This window comes from Hemitrygon akajei, chromosome 7 (genome assembly GCF_048418815.1).
Source record: "Hemitrygon akajei chromosome 7, sHemAka1.3, whole genome shotgun sequence".
Taxonomy (NCBI): Eukaryota; Metazoa; Chordata; class Chondrichthyes; order Myliobatiformes; family Dasyatidae; genus Hemitrygon; species Hemitrygon akajei.
The window spans coordinates 133,263,506-133,285,529 of NC_133130.1; the positions used below are offsets into that span (position 1 = coordinate 133,263,506).

A 22,024-nucleotide genomic window follows, 5' to 3' on the forward strand; every position below is an offset into this window, starting at 1 on the left:
CTATCAATAACATAACCTTTCCTAACATTTCCCAACACAGCACTGAAGTAGCAGTTTCACAATTACATATCTCACTCAGCATAACAACAGTGCCCCAGTGCATCACCTGGCTGCTGTTTAAAATAAACTGGAATTTAACGTTACATTAAATGGTCAGCCGCAGCTTCTACAACACTAATGCTAAATTGTGAAACTTACAGACAATAAATTAAAACAATATCAATGGAAATATCAGGTTCAGGAACAGTTATTAACCTTCAATCAACAGGAAGGAGGCACAGGAGCCTCCGGACATACACCAGCAGTTTCAGGAACAGTTATGACCCCTCAACCATCAGGAAGAAGGTACAGGAGTCTTGGGACCCCCACCATCCAGGCCATACTTTCTTCTTGCTGCTTCCATCAGGAAGGTGGTACAGAAGCCTCAGGACCCACACCACCAGGTTCAGCAATAGCTATTACCTCTAAACCTTCAAGAAGAGGTTCAGGAGCCCCAGGACCCACAACACCAGGTTCAGGAACAGTTACTACCTCTCAGGCATCAGTAAGGGGGTACTGGAGCCTCAGAACCTGCACTACTAAGTTCAGGAACAGTTATTACCCCTCAACCATCAGGCTCTTGAACCAGAGGGGATAACTTCCCTCACACCAATGATGAACTACTCCCACAACTTCACTTGTCCCATCACTGAACTGTTCTCATAACCAATGGACTCACTTTCAAGGACTCTTCATCTCATGTTCTCAATATTTATTGCTTTTTTTCCCCATTTCTTTGTATTTTCTGAGAATGCCTACAAGAGAATGCACCTCCGGGTTGTATATGTGAGTAGATCATTCGGTCCCACACTCCATAGCAGAAATGAGGGGTGTTTATAATGGAAAACTGGTTGTATTTTAGGTTAAAAATTCTATTGAATCTTTGCCTGCTGAAACAGACTATTGTATTATACCTTTCAAAGAAATTGGTAGTTTCCCACCAGTGTCTGATTAAAAATTATTCCAGCTCCATTACAAACCACCGACATTCCAAACTGGTTGTACTTAATGGTTTCTGAGATTCCGCAGTGTGCAAAGCAGCTGACGTGGTTTTCAAATTACTTATGGTGGTTCCGGTTCTGGAGTACGTTAGTGAGTGTGCGCTGCTGTGGAAGGGCCTGACTGGTCTGTACTTGCAGATTATTTCTTTCCTTCTCCTGCCATCTGAGATGGAAAGCATACCAGCATCACAGTGACTGACAATGCAATAATACCCCTCTGCCGTCAGATTTCTGAAGGGACAATGAACCCATGAACACTACCTCACATGGATATTTGCACTGTTCTGGAACTACTTACTTAATTTAGTTTTATATATTTCTCCTGGTAATGTATAGCTTTTGTGTATTGTATTGTACTGCTATTGTACAACAACAAATTTCATGATTTATGCCAGTAATATTGTACCTGATTTTAATTCTGAGAGGATGGAGGAGATGTGAGAAAATCTCTGGGTTTTAAGAGTCTTTGAAAAGCAGAAAAAATCAGAATTATCAAGTCTCAGATACTCAGCTGGCATTTTCCTTTTAATTCTAATTAATCGGGGCATAGTTTGTACCTTTATTTCAATGTTAGGAATCATTCTGTTCTCAGCAACAGCTGGGTTTTCAGGAACAACTATAAATTAAATAGCCTCGTCTGAGGTGGGGGGTTAAATTTAAAAATAAGTAACATCAACTGAGGTGGGAAGGGTTCAATAAATAACATCGTTTGAGGTGGGGAGGGTTAAATAAAATAATAAGTTGCATCGTTTGAGGTGAGGGTTCCATTGCCGTGAAAATGAAAATTCTCCAACCTTGATTCATTTAAGAAATTCTTCAAATGATCAAGGTCCAGTTTTAGTTAACTTGGTCAAGCACATGAGATCACTTGATAGATTTTAAGTGACATAAAATATGATAATGTAATAATTCATATCATTTCCAACTATAAGAAATGATTGTGTAGATTATTGCATCTTTTGGTTTGTACGTGTGTATTTTATGGTAAATTCTATGTTCTAAGATAGAAAAAAGAGAATGATTGCATCTTTTTCTATGTACATTTATCTCTTAAACTGAATTTTATGTTCTAACATAGAAAAACCAGGGTCAGGGTTGTAAGCAGGAGTTTTCCACTGAGATTAAGTGGGACTACAACTCGAGGTCATGGGTTGAGGGTGAAAGGTGAAATGTTTAAGGGGAACATGAGGACAAACTTCTTCACTGAGAGGGTGGTGAGAGTGTGGAATGAGCTGCCAGCACAAGTGGTGCATGCGAGCTCGATTTCAATGTTTAAGAAAAGTTTGGATAGGTACGTGTACAGGAGGGGTATGGAAGGCTATGGTCCAGGTGCAGGTTGATAGGAGTAGGTTAGTTGAAATGGTTCAGCATAGAGTGGATGGGCTGAAGGGCCTGTTTCTATGTGTACTTTTCTATGACTAATTCCAGAGCAAGTAGAACATGGGATCGTTGTATTGTTCCAACACTGGGGGTTAACAACTGCCTCAGAAATTGTGGTGGCTTTCTATTGGGATTATTAAGATAATTGTCACCTCAATGGTTTAAGACACGTCAACTGTTACCTTGCCATGAATAATAAGCTAATTGTTCTTGCATACAAAACAGATATCATCAGTTACTTATCAGGTCACATACCTCAACTGGATTGAGCTGCTCTGCACTGGTTGGGATATAGTCTCTCAACTGGCCTTGGTACAAGTCACCTGGGAGAGAACGATCAGTCAATAACAGCATAAAGACACTCAGTAATGGTCAGCATCTATGCAATCAACTGTAAATGAAGCAACTGGCACACCATCTCTAGCAACTTCTGCGTCCACATTGCATTAAGTTGCCACGTGTGTACACTTTGCTGGATTCAAAGGATTTGAAATACATTTATTATCAAATAGCTGAATTCTGATCAATAATCCTCAATTTCCATTGATAGCGTGAATTACCCTGTCACCATTTCATTGTTCTATGGAAACGGCCGTAAGAGCTTTCCAACATTAAAAAGAGAACTAAATGTTCATTCCTCCAAAAGGACCACAACCTTGTTGTAGGGTTTGGAGGCTTGCATGCCTCAATGACCCAGAGAGCTATGCTCACTGGAGTCAGGGCTTTATGCTTTGGCTGTTGGTAGGGTCTCCCATGCCAAATACGTCAAAAGGTAGAGGCCAGACTAAGAGTAGTCCACCAGTTCTCCAGGTTTGGGGCTTCAGCTCAGGGCTGACAACCCTGACTGCTCAAACAGAACTGTTAAAGAAACAGCAATGAAGAATACTTCTTAATCTGAGTGTGACGGTATTCCTGAGTCTCCACCCAGGACTCACATAACGGACAGTAGTGAAAACCGAGAACACCGTCAGAGATGGAGAACCTTCATTGTTGTCCTAAACGCCAGTGATGTAAAAGGCAGCAAGTAGTAAATGTTCATTCACTGTCAAACACTTTAATCTTATTAAAGACCATAAGACCATGAGATATAAGAGCAGAATTAGGCCATGTCGCCCATCGAGTCTGCTCCACCATTTCATCATGGCTGATCTAATTTTCCTTTCAGCCCCAATCTCCTGCCTTTTCCCCATATCCCTGCAATCAAGAATCAATTAACCTCTACCCTAAATATAGGGTGGCAAAGAATTCCACAGATTCACCACTCTCTGGCTAAAGAAATTCCTCATCTCCTGTCTAAAATGACACCACTCTATTCTGAGATCGTGTCCTATGGTCTTCGACTTTCCCACCATAGGAAACATCCTCTGCACATCCACTCTATCGCCTTTCACGGTTCGATAGGTTTTAATGAGGTCACCTCTCATTCTTCTGAATTCTAGTTAAAACAGGCCTAGAGCCATCAAACGCTCTTCATATGACAAGCTATTCAATACTGGAATTATTTTCATGAACCATTTTTGAACCCTCTCCAGTTTCAGCATATCCTTTCTAAGATGAAGGACCAAAACTGCTCACAATACTCCGAGTGAGGCCTCACTAGTGCTTTCTAAAGTCTCAACATTATATCCTTGCTTTTATATTGTAGTCCCCTTGGAATGAATGCTAACATTACATTTGCCCTCCTCCCAACAGACTCAACCTGCACAAGGACTCCCAAGTCCCTTTGTGTCTCAGTTTCTTGTATTTTCCTCCCCATTTAGAAAATAGTCTACCCTTTCATTTCTTCTACCAAAGTGCATGACCATACACTTCCTGACACCGTATTCCGTCTGCCATTTCTTTGCCTGTTCTTTTAGTCTGTTTAAGTCCATCTGTAGACTCTCTACTTCCTCAAAACTCTGCTCCCCCACCTATCTTCATATTGTCTGCAAACTTTGCAACAAAGCCATCAATTCCATCATCCAAATCACTGACATATAACGTAAAAAGAATCGGTGCCAACACAGACCCTTGTGGAACAACACTGATCACTGACAGCCAACCAGAAAAGGCTCTCTTTATTCACACTCTTGCCTCCTGCCAATCAACCAACCACTGCTTATTCCATTCTAGAATTTTTTCTGTAATATCATAAGCTTGTAGCTTGTTAAGCAGCCTCATGTATGGCACCTTGTCAAAGGCCTTCTGAAAATTCAAGTACACAACATTAACCTATTCTCCTTTGTCTATCCTGCTTGTTGTTTATTCAAAGAATTCCAACATGTTTGTCATGCAAGATTTTCCCTTGAGGAAACCATGCTGACTACAGTCTACATTATCATGTGTCTCCAAGTACCTTTATATTGAGAACTCATCCTTAATAATCAACAACATCTTCCCAACCATTGAGGTGAGACTAACTAGCCTATAGTTTCCTTTCATTTTCCACTCTCCCTTCTTGAAAAGTGGAGTGGCATTTTCAATTTTCCAGTCTTCTGGAACCATGCTAGAATCTAGTGATTCTTGAAAGATCATTACTAATGCCACCCTTCAGCAACCTTTTTTAGAAACTCTGGAGTGTACACCATCTGGTCCAAGTGACTTATCTACCATCAAGCCTTTCAGTTTCTCAAGAATCTTCTCTCTACTTATGGTAACTTCACACAATTCATAACCCCTGAAACGTGGAACTTCCACCATACTGCTAGTGTCCTCCACAGTAAAGATGAGGCAAAATAGTTATTTAGTTCATCTGCCATTCTCTTGTTCTCTTTACTACCTCTACAGCACTGTTTTCCAGTGATCCAATATCCACTCTTGACTCTCTTTTACACTTTATGTATCTTTAATATTATTAGCTAGCTTACTTTCATATTCCATCTTGACCTTCTTGCCGACTTTTTTTGTTGCCTTCTGTTGGTTTTTCAAAGCTTCCCAATCCACTAACTTCGCAGTAATTTGTGTTCTATTATATGCCCTCTCTCTTTGGCTCTTATGCTGGCTTTGACTTCTCATTAGCCACGGTTGTGTCATCTTTCCTTTAGAATACTTCTAACTCTTTGGGATGTATATATCCTGTGCCTTCCGAATTGCTTCCAGAAATTCCAGCCATTGCTGCTCTGCTGTCATCCCTGCCAGTGTTCTTTTCTAATTAATTCTCGACAACTCCTCTCTCATGTCTTCTGTAATTATTTTTACTCCACTGTAATACTGATACATCTAACTTTAGCTTCTCCTTCTCAAATTTCAGGGTGAATTCGATCATATTATGATTACTTGTGCCTAAAGGTTCTTTTTTTTACCTTAAGCTCTCTAATCATTTCTGGCTCATTGCACAACACCAAATTCAGAATACCTGATCCTCTAATGGGTTCAACCCCAAGTGCTCTAAAAATTATCAACACATTCTAACCTCTTTCTAATGATTTCATTTTTTACCAACAGAGCATTGCCACCCCCTCTGCCTTCCTGTCTACCTTTTTGATACAATGCGTATCCTTGGTCATTAAGCTCCCAGCTATAATCTTCTTTCAGCCATGATTCAGTGATGCCTACAACATCATAGCTGTAAATCTGCAACTGTGCTGCAAGTTCATCTACCTTATTCTGTATACAATTCAGTATTCACCCTTTTCGATATATTCTGCCTTTTACATTGCAATTCAGCCTGTTGACTGCAATTTCACTGTATCAACAGCCTCTCCTCACTATACATTGCCTCTGTTTACAAACCAGCTCCCTCATCTTCAGCACTGTTATCTGCCTATCCTATGATACTTCCTGCATTGAAATATACACAGCTCAGGACACTAGTCACATCATGCCAAACCTTTTGATCCCTAACTTTGTCTGAGGTCTTACCAACATCTGTCTCCACAACCTCTCCACCAACTGTTCCGGCACTCTGGTTCCCATCCCCCTGTAACTCTAGTTTAAACCCCACCATGCAGCATTAACAAACCTTCCCGTGAGTATATTAGTCCCTCTCCAGTTCGGATGCAAACCGTCCCTTCTATACTGTTCTCACCTTCCCTGGAAGACCCAAATATCTGATGCCCTCCCTCCTACCCCAACTCTTCAGCCACATATTAAACTGTATAATCTTCTTCATTCTGACCTCACTAGCAAATAGCATGGGTAGCAATCCTGAGATCACAACCCTGGAGAGGCTGCTCTTTAACTTAGCACCTAACTCCCTGAACTCCCTATACAGAACCTAATCACTCATCTTACCCACGTCATTAGTACCTACATGGACCACACCTTCTGGTTGTTCACCCTCCCACTTAAGAACGCTGAAGACTTGAACCAAGATATCCTGGACACTGGCACTCGGGAGGCAACATACCATCCAGGAATCTCATTCTCACCCACACAACCTCCTACCCATTCCACTAACTAATGAATGCCCTGTCACCACAGCGGGCCTCTTCTTCCCCGTTCCCTTCTGAGTCACAGAGGCAGACGCAGTGCCAGAGACCCCACCACTGTGACTTTCTTCCTTTCCCACCAGACAGTATCCAAACTGATATACTTGCTGTTGAAAGGGATGGCCACTGGGGTACTCTGCAGCCAGCTCCTTAATCCCTTTCCCCTTCCTGACTGTCACCCAGTTTCCTGTGTCCTGCACCTAGGGTGTAACTACTTCTCTATTATCCCCTCAGCCTCGTGAATAATCCAGAGTTCATCCAGTTCCAGCTTCAACTCCTTAAAGCAGTTTGTTGGAAGCTTCAACTGGATGTACTTTTTACAGTTGTTGTCGTCAGGGTCACTGGAGGTCTCCCTGCCTTCTCATATCCAGTGCATCTTTTCTTCAGCGGTTTGATCAAGGCAGGACTGCGCAGGTGCGTGGATGTCAGGAAGTTAGACCAGAGAAAAGAATTTAAAAGGAGAGTAATTTTTCTTCGGAGGTTTGATCAAGGCACGTCTGCGCAGGCATGTGGATGTCAGCGAGTTAGACCGGCGGGAAGAATTTAAAAAAGAAGACAGCTGTACAGAGCAGGCGAGTCAGTAGGGGGAGTCAGAGTATGAGGGCTTTGGCTCAACGGGGCTTCGGTGATAACGTGTCAAGGCCAGGTAAGTTATTTGTGAAGAACAGGAATAGGAAGTATGTCTGTGAGGCCAGTATTCTGTATTGGGTGTCGGATGTGGGATGTCCAGGAGACTCCCAGCCTCCTGGACGGCCACATCTGCACCAGGTGTGTCGAGATGCAGCTCCTTAGGGACCGGGTTAGGGAACTGGAGATGCAGCTTGATGACCTTTGCCTGGTCAGGGAAAGTGAGGAAGTGATACAGAGGAGCTATAGGCAAGTAGTCACACCGGGGCCTCGGGAGACAGATAAGTGGGTAACAGTCAGGAGAGGGAAGAGCAAGAGTCAGATACTAGAGAGTAGCCCTGTGGCCATCCTCCTTAACAATAAGTACTGTTGGGGGGGGGGAGTGGCCTACCTGGGGGAAGCAACAGTGGCCCCAGTGGCCTCTGGCACAGAGTCTGGTCCTGTGGCTCAGAAGGGTAGGGAAAGGAAGAGGATGGCAGCAGTGATAGGGGACTCTATAGTTAGGGGGTCAGACAGGCGATTCTGTGGACACAGGAAAGAAATATAAATGGTAGTTTCTCTCCCAGGTGCCAGGGTTTGGGATGATTCTGATCACGCCCATGATATCCTTAAATGGGAAGGTGAACAGCCAGAGGTCATGGTACGTATTGGTACCAACGACATAGTAGGAAAAAGGAGGTGGTCCTGGAAACAGACCACAGGGAGTTAGGAAGGAAGTTGAGAAGCAGGACCTCAAAGGTAGTAATCTCAGGATTACTGTTGTGCCACGCGACAGTGAGTATAGGAATAGAGTGAGGTTGAGGATAAATGTTTGGCTGAGGGATTGGAGCAGGGGGCAGGCATTCAGATTTCTGGATCATTGGGACCTCTTTTGGGGCAGGAGTGACCTGTACGAAAAGGACTGGTTGCACTTGAATCCAAGGGGGACCAATATCCTGGCAGGGAGGTTTGCTAAGGCTATTGGGGAGAGTTTAAACTAAAATTGCTGGGGGGTGGGAACCGAACTGAAGAGACGGGGGAAGGGGCGGTTGGCTCACAAATCGAGAAAGCTGGTAGACAGTGTGAGAGGGAGGATAGGCAGGTGATAGAGAAGAGATGCACTCACACTGATGGTTTGAAATGCGTCTATTTTAATGCAATGAGTATCATGAACAAAGTGGATGAGCCTAAAGCGTTGATCAGTACTTTGAGCTATGATGATGTGGCCATTACAGAGGCTTGGATGGCTCAGGGGCAGGAATGGCTACTTCGAGTGCCAGGCTTTAAATGTTTCAGAAAGGACAGGGAGGGAGGCAAAAGAGGTGGGGCGTGGCACTGCTGATCAGAGATAGTGTCAGGGCTGCAGAAAAGGAGGAAGTTATGGAGGGATTGTCTACTGAGTCTCTGTGGGTGGAAGTTAGAAACAGGAAGGGGTCAATAACTCTACTGGGTGTTGTTTATAGACCACCCGATAGTAACAGGCATCGAGGAGCAGATGGAGAAACAGATTCTGGAACGGTGCAATAATAACTGGGTTGTTGTGATGGGTGATTTTAATTTCCCGAATATTGATTGGCATCTCCCTAGAGCAAAGGGTTTAGATGGGGTGGAGTTTGTTAGATGTGTTCAGGAAGGTTTATTGACACAATATGTAGATAAGCCTACAAGAGGAGAGGCTGTACTTTATCTGGTATTGGGAAATGAACCTGGTCAGGTGTCAGATCTCTCAGCGGGCTTTTGAAAATCTCGTGAAGAAGAAAAGAAAAGATTATGAAAGGTTCAAAAAACTAGGTAATGATAGAGATGTAGAAAATTATAAGGCTAGTAGGAAGGAACTTAAGAATGGAATTAGGAGAGCCAGAAGGGAACATGAGAAGGCCTAGGCAAGCAGGATTAAGGAAAACCCCAAGGCATTCTACAAGTGAAGAGCAAGAGGATAAAATGTGAGAGAATAGGGCCAATCAAGTGTGACAGTGAAAAAGTGTGTATGGAACCTGAGGAGATACTGGAGGTATTTAATGAATACATTGCTTCAGTATTCACTATGGAAAAGGATCTTGGGGATTGTAGGATTGACTTACAGTGGACTGAAAAGCTTGAGCATATAGACTTTAAGAAAAAGGATGTGCTGGAGCTTTTGGAAAGCATCAAGTTGGATGTCACTGGGACCGGATGAGATGTACCCCAGGCTACTGTGGGAGGTGAGGGAGGAGATTGCTGAGCCTCTGGCAATGATTCATCAATGGGGACAGGAGAGGTTCCGGAGGATTGGAGGGTTCTGGATGTTGCTCCCTTATTCAAGAAAGGGAGTAGGGATAGCCCAGGAAATTATAGACCAGTGAGTCTTACCTCAGTGTTTGGTAAGTTGATGGAGAAGATCCTGAAAGGCAGGATTTATGAACATTTGGAGAGGCATAATATGATTAGGAATAGTCAGCATGGCTTTGTGAAAGGCAGGTCATGCCTTACGAGCCTGATTAAATTTTTTGAGGATGTGACTAAACACATTGATAAAGGTACAGCAGTAGATGTGGTGTATATGGATTTCAGCAAGGCATTTGATAAGGTACCCCATGCAAGGCTTATTGAGAAAGTAAAGAGCCATGGGATCCAAGGGGACCTTGCTTTGTGGATCCAGAACTGGCTTGCCCACAGAAGGCAAAGGGTGGTTGTAGATGGGTCATTTTCTGCATGGAGGTCGGTCACCAGTGGAGTGCCTCAGGGATCTGTTCTGGGACCCCTTCTCTTTGTGATTGTTATAAATGACCTGGATGTCACAAAGGTTGGGAATGTGAAGTGGTTCATTTTGGTAGGTCAAATATGATGGCAGAATATAGTATTAATGGTAAGACTCTTGACAGTGTGGAGAATCAGAGTGACCTTGGGGTCCGAGTTCATAGGACACTCAAAGCAGCTGCGCAGGTTGACTGTGTGGTTAAGAAGACATACAGTGCATTGGCCTTCATCAACCATGGGATTGAGTTCAAAAGCCAAGGGGTAATGTTACAGCTGTACAGAACCCTGGTCAGGCCCCACTTGGGAGTACTGTGCTCAGTTCTGGTCACCTCACTACAGGAAGGATGTGGAAACCATAGAAAGGGTGCAGAGGAGATTTTCAAGGAGGTTGCCTTGGTGGGGAGCATGCCTTATGAGAATAGGGTGAGTAAACTCAGCCTTTTCTCCTTGTAGCGATGGAGAATGAGAGGTGACCTGATAGGGGTGTATAAGATGATGAGTGGCATTGATCTTGTGGATAGTCAGGGACTTGTTCCCAGGGCTGAATTAGCTATCATGAGAGGTCACAGGTTTAAGATGCTTAGAAGTAGGTACAGAGGAGATGTCTCAGGGGTAAGTTTTTTTTTACGCAGAGATTGATGAGTGCGTGGAATGGGCTGCTGGTGATGGTGGTGGAGGCAGATACAATAGGGTCTTTTAAGAGACTCTTGGATAGGTACATGGAACTTAGAAAAATAGAGGGCTATGGGTAACTCTAGGTCATTTCTAAAGGAAGTATATGTTTGGCACAGCATTGTGGGCTGAAGGGCCTGTATTGTGCTGTAGTTTACTATGTTTTCTATGTTTCTATCCCGCAAAAGGAGCACTCAACTATACTGCCTGGCATCTCTACTGTCCTAGCCAAGCAATATAAAGAAGGTAAAGAAAAAAATAACCTAGAACTTTTCTTTTGCTTTCTCTGACTGAAGCCCCTCTTTGCAGAAGCCTCAAAGAGCTACAGCCTCAAGATGACAGCCGCTGCGACAATGGCCACTGCCTTCCTTTAATTTGCTCTTGCTAATCAATCCCAAACACCAAATGGTCATTGGTCAAAGTTTTTTTCTTGCAAATTGCCACGAAACTCTGCTTTTGAAATCTTGGTCACTGTCCTGATTAAAAGGTAGCTCTCTAACACACTCCCTGCCGTGGATTGTCCAACTCAGAGAAAACTGGCGTGAAGCTCTGCTTTTAAATGTTGAACTTGGATCTGACTGAAAGGTAGCTCTTTATACGCACTGCCTCTTGCTGACTGGTCACTCTTCAACTCCGAGACACTGTCATGAAACTCTGCCTTTCAAATCTTGAACGTCGTCCTAATTAAAAGGTAGCTCTCTAACACACTCCCTGCCGTGGATTGTCCAAAAGTAGTGGTAAAAATTGGCATTTTACTGATAATTCAAGAACATAAGTATGGATTCTAGAAGAATGCCTACAGTGCATGAAGGCAAAAGGCCTTGGCTGTTGCTTTTGGTTGAGTGTCACTAACTCTGTAGTCTGTCATAGCTTCCCCGTACAACCTCAGTGAGGTGTATGAGGTGTCCAGGGAGGGGGTGCTTGTCATGTCTATTCTGGGGCAGCTCACTCACCTTTGCTCCCCACCAGACATTCAGCTCTCACCTGTGGCTCCAGGTAGCTGCTTGCATGTAATGGCAGCCACACCCCAGAACCCTGCTTCAACAGGCAGGCTAAACCAGGTGGGGGTAGGCGGCGAGCCTCATACCCTGGTGGGATAGGGCTATGCCTATTCTAGCATGCAAAATCAGCTTCAGCAGGGTGGGCAAATGAGATCTACAGTGAGATCCTACAGCCAGGAAGGTGGTTCTCCAGTGCTTTGTGGAGAGTGAAGGGCATTTCAAGGCACAAAAAATATCATGGTCATCCACTGCAGTCTATGTTGACTACTCGTACCACTGAACCACTTCCAAGATCAAGAGAGTGGAACTGCCTCAGTGTAACAGCTTCTCCTCTTTAAGAACTCTCCCCGCCTGGTCTCCTGTCATTGTTGGATATGACAGAGAGTGATGTGCATGACAAGGCATAGACAAACTAATGGTCATCTACCGCAACCAAGGAAGGCCCCAGTTTGTGATGACTACTCATATCACTGGACCCGGACCTCCAAGATCGGGAGAGTGGAACTGTCCCTGTGCTCTTCCACTTTCCCACACAGATCTCCTGTCATTGTTGGATACAACACACAACCAACAAATATGTGAATGGAAATGAAGCTAATGTTTTTTAGGCGTAAGTTGGATGCAGCACCTTCAATAGGTGGTGGCAGTGAACTGAGTAACAACTTTAAGAAAAGGATTAGATATATAATTAGTTAAGAAGGAACACTAACTCGCCAATGACTATGGTGTAACTGTGCTTTACACTTAAAGCGGCACAGGCATTGTGGGCCTTACTCAAACAATACTGAACTAAAGTGATGTACATTTTGCAGGGGATTGAGATAATTTTATGAACAGATTGAGCTTACACGGCCTCTCCTCATTCTCTCCACACGCTTCAATTTTATCGATGAGGTCATTTGAATTCCATTTCGTGATTTCTTGAGGGAAGCTTTCCTCGTTGTCTGAAAAGTCTTCTGTATAGATAAAAAGAAAATGTAAAGAACAAGTAACTATCTTTGACTCTTAAACAACGGAATTAATTGCATACCAACACGAGATAAGTCATAAATTCCTTCCTCTCTGTGTAAGATGAGAACATGTAACCAGACTAAGGAACTGTGTGGCCACACAACCTCACCACCGTTTGCACCATGCATTACCAGACGAAGGAACTGAACAGCCACACAACCTCACCACAATTTGTACCATGCATTACCAGACGAAGGAACTGAACAGCCACACAACCTCACCACCATTTGTACCATGCATTACCAGACGAAGGAACTGAACAGCCACACAACCTCACCACCGTTTGTACCATGCATTACCAGACAAAGGAACTGAACAGCCACACAACCTCACCACCGTTTGCACCATGCATTACCAGACGAAGGAACTGAACAGCCACACAACCTCACCACCATTTGCACCATGCATTACCAGACGAAGGAACTGAACAGCCACACAACCTCACCACCATTTGTACCATGCATTACCAGACGAAGGAACTGAACAGCCACACAACCTCACCACCATTTGTAACGTGCATTACCAGACGAAGGAACTGAACAGCCACACACATAACCTCACTACTACTTGTGCATCCCCTTCTCAAATCAGAAAAAGAGAAAATGGTGTGGCCAATTCAAATTTTGTAATTCTTACAGCAATTTGACAATTTCCAGTCAAGTAAAGCAGTGATATTTATCAAAACCCAAACAGATTCATCAAAGACGAGCTGTAACTTTAACTGTTTTTCTCTGTATGGATGCTGCCTAACTTTTTAAGTATTTCTACACTTTCTAAGTTCAGTTGTGCAAATCTCTTAAGAGTCTTACAGCATAGAAACAGGCCTTTCAAACCACCAGGTCCACACTGACATGTTTACCCCAATCACATACTAATCCCATTTCATCTTCTTGTGTTGAACCACTTTTGGTCTGATACTACTCCTGTTGGCGTATTATTCAATCTTTTTGGGTGCTTTTTTAATGATCTTTGTCAACAATGTCATGGTACATGGGGCAGCGGTTAACGTGACAGTATTACAGCTTGGGCCGTCCCGAGTTTGGAGTTCAATTCCGGCGCCAACTCTAAGGAGTTAGTACATTCTCCCCGTGAACTGCGTGGCTTTTCTGCAGGAACTCTGGTTTCCTTCCACAATCCAAAGACGTACTGGTTAGCAGGTTAATTAGTCATTGTCCTGTGATTAGGCTAGGGTTAAATCATGGGCTGTTGGGTGAAACAGCTCGAAGGGCCAGAAGGGCCCGTCCGTGATATCCTAAATAAATAAATAAACAAACGCCAAAACCATGCCAGTGGTTTGCTCGTGTATCTTCACACTTCCTTTTGTACACGCCACAACATCTGGCACATGACTCCTTTTGGCTATTTCATGTGATACGGTGATTGTCTATCATGTCCGACAATGACAGGAGACCTGTGCTGGAGAGTTTGGAAGTGGAAAAGCCATTGCAATGGGGCAGTTCCACTCTCTCAACCTCAGAAATCAGCACCCAGTGATTACGAACAAGTGTCAGAAACTGGGGTTTTCCTTGGTTGCAGTGGATGACCATGACTACTTCTGTGCCTTGTCGTGCCCTTCACTCTCCACAGAGCACTGAATTACCACTGTCACGGCCGTTACATCTCATCTGCCTGGAACACTGAAGCTGACTTCACAAGCTAGATCAGGCATGTCTCTATCTCACTGGGGTATGAGGCTGGCTACCCTCCCCTGGTTTAGCCCGCCTGTTGAAGTGGTGTACTGGGGTGTGGCCACTGTCTCATGCAAACAGCTGCTTAGAACCACAGCTGACAGCTGAGTGTCCAGTGGTGCCCAAAAGTGAGTGAGCTGCCCCGGAATGGACACAACAAGCCCCTTCACCAGAGGTGCTACCCCTCCTGACATCCCAATATAGATGGGGTGTCCAGAGAAGGCAGCACCTCTGGTGTAGGTGCTTGTCATGTCCATTCTGAGGCAGCTCACTCACCTTTGGTCCCCACCGGAGCCCCAGCTCACACCTGTGGTTCCAAGTAGCTGTTTGCATGTGACAGTGGCCGTGCTCCGATACTCTGCTTCCACAGGAGGGCTAAACCAGGTAAGGGTAACTGGCAGCCTCATACCCTGGTGTGATAGGGACATGCCTGTCCGAGCATGTGAAGCCAGGTCTGGCAGACTGCATGGGATGAGATCTATAGAGAGATCCAACAGCCAGGAAAGTGGCTCTGCAATGCTCCGTGGAGAGAGAAGGGCACGGCAAGACACAGAAGGCATCAAGGTCATCCACTGCAGTCAAGCAAGACCCCAGTTTGTAACATCTACTCGTACCACTGGACCTGAACTTCCAAGGTCGAAAGACAGGAACTGCCCCAGTGCTTCGGCTGCTCTACTTTAAAAACTCTCCCACACAGGTTTCCTGTCATCGTCAGATACAACCAACAACCGCCAAAATGCAGACAGTGTAAACGAGTGATAGCTCAGGAATTTGTTCAGTGTTTAAGCTGCAAGTGTGCCTCTGCCTGTTGGAGGCAGTGGAAGGAAACAGAATATCTTGCCACTGAAACCACCCTGGCTGGTCAATCCATCCAGTGACAAACACCCAGCATGAGGGTACAGCAATGGGAACAGATCTCCAATGCCTAATACACTACATGTTACACACAGAGGCTTCAGCCAGGAAGCATCCCTTTTGCAGGTTAGGATAATTGGATATGAGCTCGGAGATAAGCAAGAAGTTAATATTTCAGGTTGGGTGGTGAGGTGGAGATTGTCTCTACCAAAGGAGGTGTAAGGTGCTCCTTCCCTCTGTTAACCTGCAGGTCTCCCTTGGGCAAGGTATGCTACCTGCTTAGCCTTCCGATTAGGGTTACGTGGAACCATGGGAGCAGCTGGTGCAGATCACAAGTCCTGGTTACGTAACCACTGATGCCAGGCAGACAATCTCTGAAGAGTATTGACAATGGCTGGGGTCACCCGTCTTTGTAAAGACACTGCCCAGAAGAAGGCAATGGCAAACCACTTCTGCAAAAGAATTTGCCAAGAACAGTCATGGTCATGGAAAGACCATGATCACCCACATCATACAACACAGCACATAAACGAACGAATATTTCAGAGTTAGTTGCTGGGCTGTCCTATCTAATGTGTGAAGTTTCACGAGGGATTTCTGTTCACCTATGAATATTTTATCCTCTCCTGGTGCAGAGAATTAATAATAAACAAATCCTTCTGTTCTCAATAACAAAAAGTCAGCTATCCATGACTGTCTACAAATCCTTGTATTCAAACTGACAAGCACTAAACAGCAGCTCAGTTTTGTTATTTAACAGCGGCTGTACTGGGGGACTGAATGGATGACTCACATTTCACACTACTGTAGGACAATAAGATACAGGAGCAGAATTAGGCCATTCAGCCCATCGAGTCTGCTCTACCATTCCGTCATGGCTGATTTATTATCCCTCTCAACCCCATTCTCCACCTAACCTTTGATGCCCTGACTAATCAAGAACCTACTAACCTCCACTTGAAATATACAATAATTTGGCCTTCCCAGCCGCCTGTGGCAATGAATTCCACAGATTCACTACCCTCTAGCTAAAGAAATTCCTCCTCATTTCACTTCTTTTATGTTTGTTTTTCGACTTGGATTTGATTCTGGAACTGTTGGAGCCTGTGATTTTCTGCTTGAAGATCATTTGGGTGTTCTAGCACTCTGCAGTCTCTGAGAAGATTCCAGAAGGCAGATGCAGTGTGCGTGAACCGATGTTTGACTCCATTTTGCCAATTAAAGCTTCCATTGTTCGACAATTAAAGTGACGATGGGGATTGAACTATCAAGGTGAGTGCAGAGGGTAAACCCCGACTGCCTGCCTTTTGATTGCTTTGCTACTGGAGAGGGGAGAGCCTGCTGCTGTGCCTGGAGAATGCTGTCCAGGTTTTCTGTGTTTTGGATGTGGACATGGACTATAGACTTTCTTTTCTAGTCTTACAGTTTCTAATACTCTATGTTTTTCACCTGATTTTTCTCATTTTTTGTGCAGGAGAAGGGCTTTGGGAGTTGATGATTGTGCTGCCTCTCTTTTCCTTCTTGGTTTCATGGCTACCAGGAGAAGAACTTTTGCACAGCTCTGTATTTGCCAACGTGGAGCGGAGAGCGAGTTTGTAAATCTGGCGGGAGCAGTATGGGACAGGTGGCAGAGAAGAAATGCTGGACCGGAGGGCAAAGTAGGTACCGACACATCCAGCTCTGAGACACCAGGTAAGGTCATTTGATTCCAAACAATTGGTTTACTGATCATTACAAAATGTCTTCTGGTGCTTCCTGCTCCCTACCCCCTCCCTTCCCCTTTTCCCAACCATGATTCTCCTCTCCCTGCCCCATTCCTATTCTCAATCCACAATAGAGACCCATATCAGAATCAGGTTTATCATCACTCACATATGTCATGAAATTTGTTTTTCTTTTGCAATAGTGCAATACAGTACGGACAATTACTACAGCACTGTGCAAAAGTCTTAGGTACCCTAGCTATATATATGCGCCTAAGACAGTACTGCAGCTAAAAATATTTAAACTGAGCCCTGAATCCTCAAAATAACCATCCCTACAAAGGTCAAACTATCATAGTTTTAGACCTCTTCCTTAGAAATCTGTGCTCTGTACCTTGTGCATCGAAGAATTCATCGTCTGAGCTTTCGTCTGAGTCTCGAGCTATACTCTGCATCCGCCAGTCTGAGATATTGTGACGTGAAGGGCTTGCTGGGAAAACAAAGAAACATTCATCAGGGGCAAACCACAATTGATTTGATCTGTTAGAACAGGAAATGCTGAAGTGTGGAGTGATTGTCTCCACCTGGTCAGTCAGACAATAGAGTGCAGATCTCAAAGTTCAAAGTAAATTTATTATCAAAGTACATCTACGTCAACATATACAACCCTGAGATTCATTTTCTTGTAGCCATTCACAATGAATACAAAGAAACACAATAGAATAATTGGAAAACTGCACACACAACAAAAACTAACATGATCTGGTGGGAAAACATAAATCCTGTGCCATACTACTTATATTCGATTGGATGCGAAACCTCTGAGTTGTTTAAATGTTTCACTATACATTAATAAATTACACCTGGTCTGTCATAAATCATACACAAGGTGAATGATTAACCACAACCGACGTAAAAGCAAAGATCATGGGAGCCTCTGGACATCAAACAGCAATCAGGATCCAATTCAATACCATGACCTTGTTATAATGAGCTCATTCACTGTTACAGTTAGTCCGCAAGATTAGCAAGGATGGATAAGTATTTTGGATGGCAGAATGTAATTGACATGCTCCAGGAAAGTGATCTATTGACTTGAGCTGTTTCATTTAACTGGGAAATACTCTTAAACGACAGGTACATGGGTAAATGTGGAACAGCGCTGGGCTGGTTAGAGTCATAGAAAAGTACAACACAGAAACAGACCCTTTGGCCCATCTAGTCCATGCCAAATCATTTACTCCCATTGACCTGCCCCAGGACCATAGCCCTCCATAACACTACCATCCATATACATAACCAAACATCTCTTAAATGTTGAAATCGAGCTTGCATGCACTACTTGCACTGGCAGCTCATTCCACACTCTCAAGATCCTTTGAGAGAAGAAATTTTCCCTCATGTTCCCCTTAATCTTTTCACCTTTCACTCTTAACCCATGACCTCTTGTTGTAGTCCCACCCAACCTCAGTGGAAAAAGCCTTCTTGCATTTACAATTTCTATACCCCTCATAAATCTGCATACCTCTATCAAATCTGCTCTCAATTGTCTATGTTCCAAGGAATAAAGTCCTAACCCATTCAATCTTCCGATTTAAGATGTCACTACTGACGACGAGCAACAACTTATTGGCAGTTCCCAAAGCAAGAAATACAACTAAATACAGACCACAGACCCTACAGAGGATAGTAAAAACTGTCAAGAGGATCATCAGAGTCTTCCTCCCTCTCCCATTTGTGACATTCACCAGAGTGTTGCAGAGAAGGACCCGAAGCATCACTGAGGATCCCTACCACCCACCCAATCTGTTTGACCCACTACTGTCAGGAATGAGGTACAGGAGCATCAAGACTAGGACTGCCAGACTGGGTAATACCATCTGGTATGGAGGTGACTGCACAGGATCAGAAAAAGCTGCGGAAATTTGTGAACTCAGCCAGCTCTATCATGGGCACTAGCCTCCCAGCATCAAGGACATCTTCAAAATGGCGAAAACTCAAAAAAGCGGCATCCATCATTAAGGACCCCACCACCCAGGACATGCCCTCTTGTCATTGCTACCATCAGGGAGGAGGTACCTGAAGACACACACTCAATGATTCAGGAACAGCTTCTTCCCCTCTGCAATCGGATTTCTGAATGGATAATGAACCCATGAACACCACCTCAATATCTTTCCCTCTCCTTTTGCACAACTTATTTATTTTTCATACTATATACTTCTTATTGTAATTTAAAGATTTTATAATCTATTGCAATGTACTGCTGCTGCAAAACAACAAATCTCACAACATTGCCAGTGATAATAAACTTGATTCTGATTCTGGTAACAGCTTCTTCCCTCAGGCTGTAAGACTAATGAATACTCTGCCACCATCAAGGTCTCATTACTAGTACAGCGAGTGGTTTACTGTTTACCTGTGCTGTGCACTTCACATGCATTTTTAATTATATTTTATTAACTTATTCATGGTAATATTTTGTTTTATGTGCTGTGTGATAATTGTACTGTCGGTGCACTGTGGTCCAAAGGAACATTGTTTTGTTTGGCTGCATTTATGTAAAATCAGGTGACAATAAACTTGAGCTTGAACTTGATTTTATTTCAAATGATTCAGACAGCATAATTCATCCAGCCAACCAAATTATGTGTCTGAATTAGTCTCATATGCCAGTGTGTTGACTCAGGTTCTTCTAGATCAAGGGTTCCCAAACTGGGGGCTACGGACCCCTCAGTTAATAGTGGGGGTCCATGGCATAAAAAACATTGGGAACCCCTGCTCTAGTACAATCCATGTTAAGTGTTAAGAGAGTGGGAATGCCTTCAGAAGCTGGGAGCTGAGAGGTGAATCCCAGTGAGGGGTTGATAGGTAAATGGGGAAATTAAGTTGGGAGGTGATAGGTGGATCCGGGTTGGGGGGGTGGTAAAGTGATAGGCAGTGGGGAAATGAGGCAGGCTGACCATCACTCTCAATAATTTCTCCTCTGGCACATCCCATTTCCTTCGAACCAAAGGTGTAGCCACGGGCATTCATATGGGTCCCAGCTATGCCTGCCTTTTTGTTGGCTTTGTGTTCCAAGCCTACACGGGTCTCGCTCTCCGACTTCTCCTACTCTACGGTGATGACTGCATTGGTGCTGCTTCCTGCACCCATGCTGAGCTAGTCGACTTCATCAATTTTGCCTCCACCCTGCTCTCAAATTTATTTAGTCTATTTCTAACACCTCCCTCCCCTTTTTCGAGCTCTGTCTCTAACTCTGGAGACAGTTTATTTATTGATATATTTTAAAAACACACTGATTTTCACAGCTACCTGGACTATACCTCTTCCTACCCCATCAGTTATAAAAGTGCTATCCCCTTTTCTCAGTTCCTCCATCTCTGCCGCATCTGCTCTCAGGATGAGGCTTATCATTCCAGAACAAATGAGATGTCCTCCTTCTTCAAAGAACGGGGCTTTACTTCCTCCAGTATCAACACTATCCTCATCTGCATCTCTTCCATTTTGCGTATGTCTGCCCTTACACCATCCACCTGCCACCTCACCAGGGACAGGGTCCATCTTGTTCTCACCTACCACCCTCCACATCCATCACATAATTCCCCATATCATCCACCATCTCCAATGGCATCCCACCACCAAGTATATCTTTCCCTCCCTCCCACTTCCTGTTTTCCGCAGGGATCGCTCCTTATGCGACCCCCTTGTCCATTTGTCCCTCCCCACTGATCTCCCTCCTGGCACTTATCCTTGCAAGCAGAACAAGTGCCACACCTGCCCCTACACCTCCTCCCTCATTACCATTCAGGGCCCCAAACAGTCCTTCCAGATGAGGCAACACTTCACCTGTGAGTCTGTTGGGGTCATCTACTGTATCTGATGCTCCCGGTGTAGCCTCCTGTATATCAATGAAACCCAACAGAGATTGGGAGACTACTTCACTAAACACTTGCACTCCGCTGACCAGAAAATGTTGGACCTCCCGGTGGCCACCCATTTTAATTCCACTTTCCATTCCCATTCCGACATGTCAATCCATGGCCTCCTCTACTGCCGCGATGAGGTCACACTCAGGTTGGAGGAGCAACACCTTATATTCCATCTGGGTAGCCTCCAATCTGATGACATGAACATCGATTTCTTGAACTTGTGGCAATTGCCCCCCTTCACCTTTCCCCATTCCATTTCCCTCTCTCACCTTATCTCCTTACTTGTTCATCGCCTCCCTCTGTGTTCCTCCCCCTTCCATTTCTTCCATGGTTTTCTACCCTCTCCTATCAGATTTCTCCTTCTCCAGCCCTTTATCACTTCACCAATCAACTTCCCAGCTCCTTGCTTCACCCCTCCCCCTCTCCTGGTTTCACCAATCTCCTACCACCTTGTACTTCTTCCTCCCCTCCCCTAACGTCTTACTCATCTTTTTTTCCAGTCCTGATGAAGGGTCTCGGCCCGAAACATTGACTGTTTACTGTTTTCCACAGATGCTGCTTGGCCTGCTAAGTTCCTCCAGTATTGTGTATGTGTTGCTGGGGAAATGATGTTGGAAGCTGGGAGGTGATGGTTAGATCCAGGTGAGGGATGTGTTAGGATGATAGGGGAAGGGGAGAGAATGGGAATGGGTCAAAAGCTGGGATGTGACAGGTGGATCCAGCTGAAGGCAGTGACAGGTAAATGGAAGAGGGACAGAGTGGAAATGACGTCAGATGCTGGGAGGTTATAGGTGACGAGTGGAAGTGTCAAAAGGCTGCGGGTAATCGGATCTGACAGGAGATTCAGCTTCATTGTAGCTAAGACTTCTGACATTTCCATTTTTCTGTTTTCAGCTCATTCTGAATTTCAACCACTTCAGTGTTTCACAAAGATAGACATATAATACTCACTTATGTCAACTACCCGCTCACCTGTAAGAGGAGATTGTAT

The 22,024-nt window shown here is 44.3% G+C and overlaps 1 protein-coding gene across 9 annotated transcripts in view; it reads right to left on the minus strand.

Moving 5' to 3' along the window:
• Positions 1–22,024, minus strand: part of pitpnm2 (phosphatidylinositol transfer protein, membrane-associated 2) — a 316,594-nt gene that overhangs the window by 76,444 nt on the left and 218,126 nt on the right. For all 9 annotated transcript variants that reach the window (XM_073051985.1, XM_073051991.1, XM_073051992.1 and 6 more), the window contains 3 exons: positions 17,496–17,591; positions 12,693–12,800; positions 2,676–2,743 (listed from right to left, as the gene is read on the minus strand). In XM_073051985.1, coding sequence (XP_072908086.1) covers positions 2,676–2,743; positions 12,693–12,800; positions 17,496–17,591 — 272 coding nt within the window. The remainder of the gene's footprint in view (positions 1–2,675; positions 2,744–12,692; positions 12,801–17,495; positions 17,592–22,024) is intronic.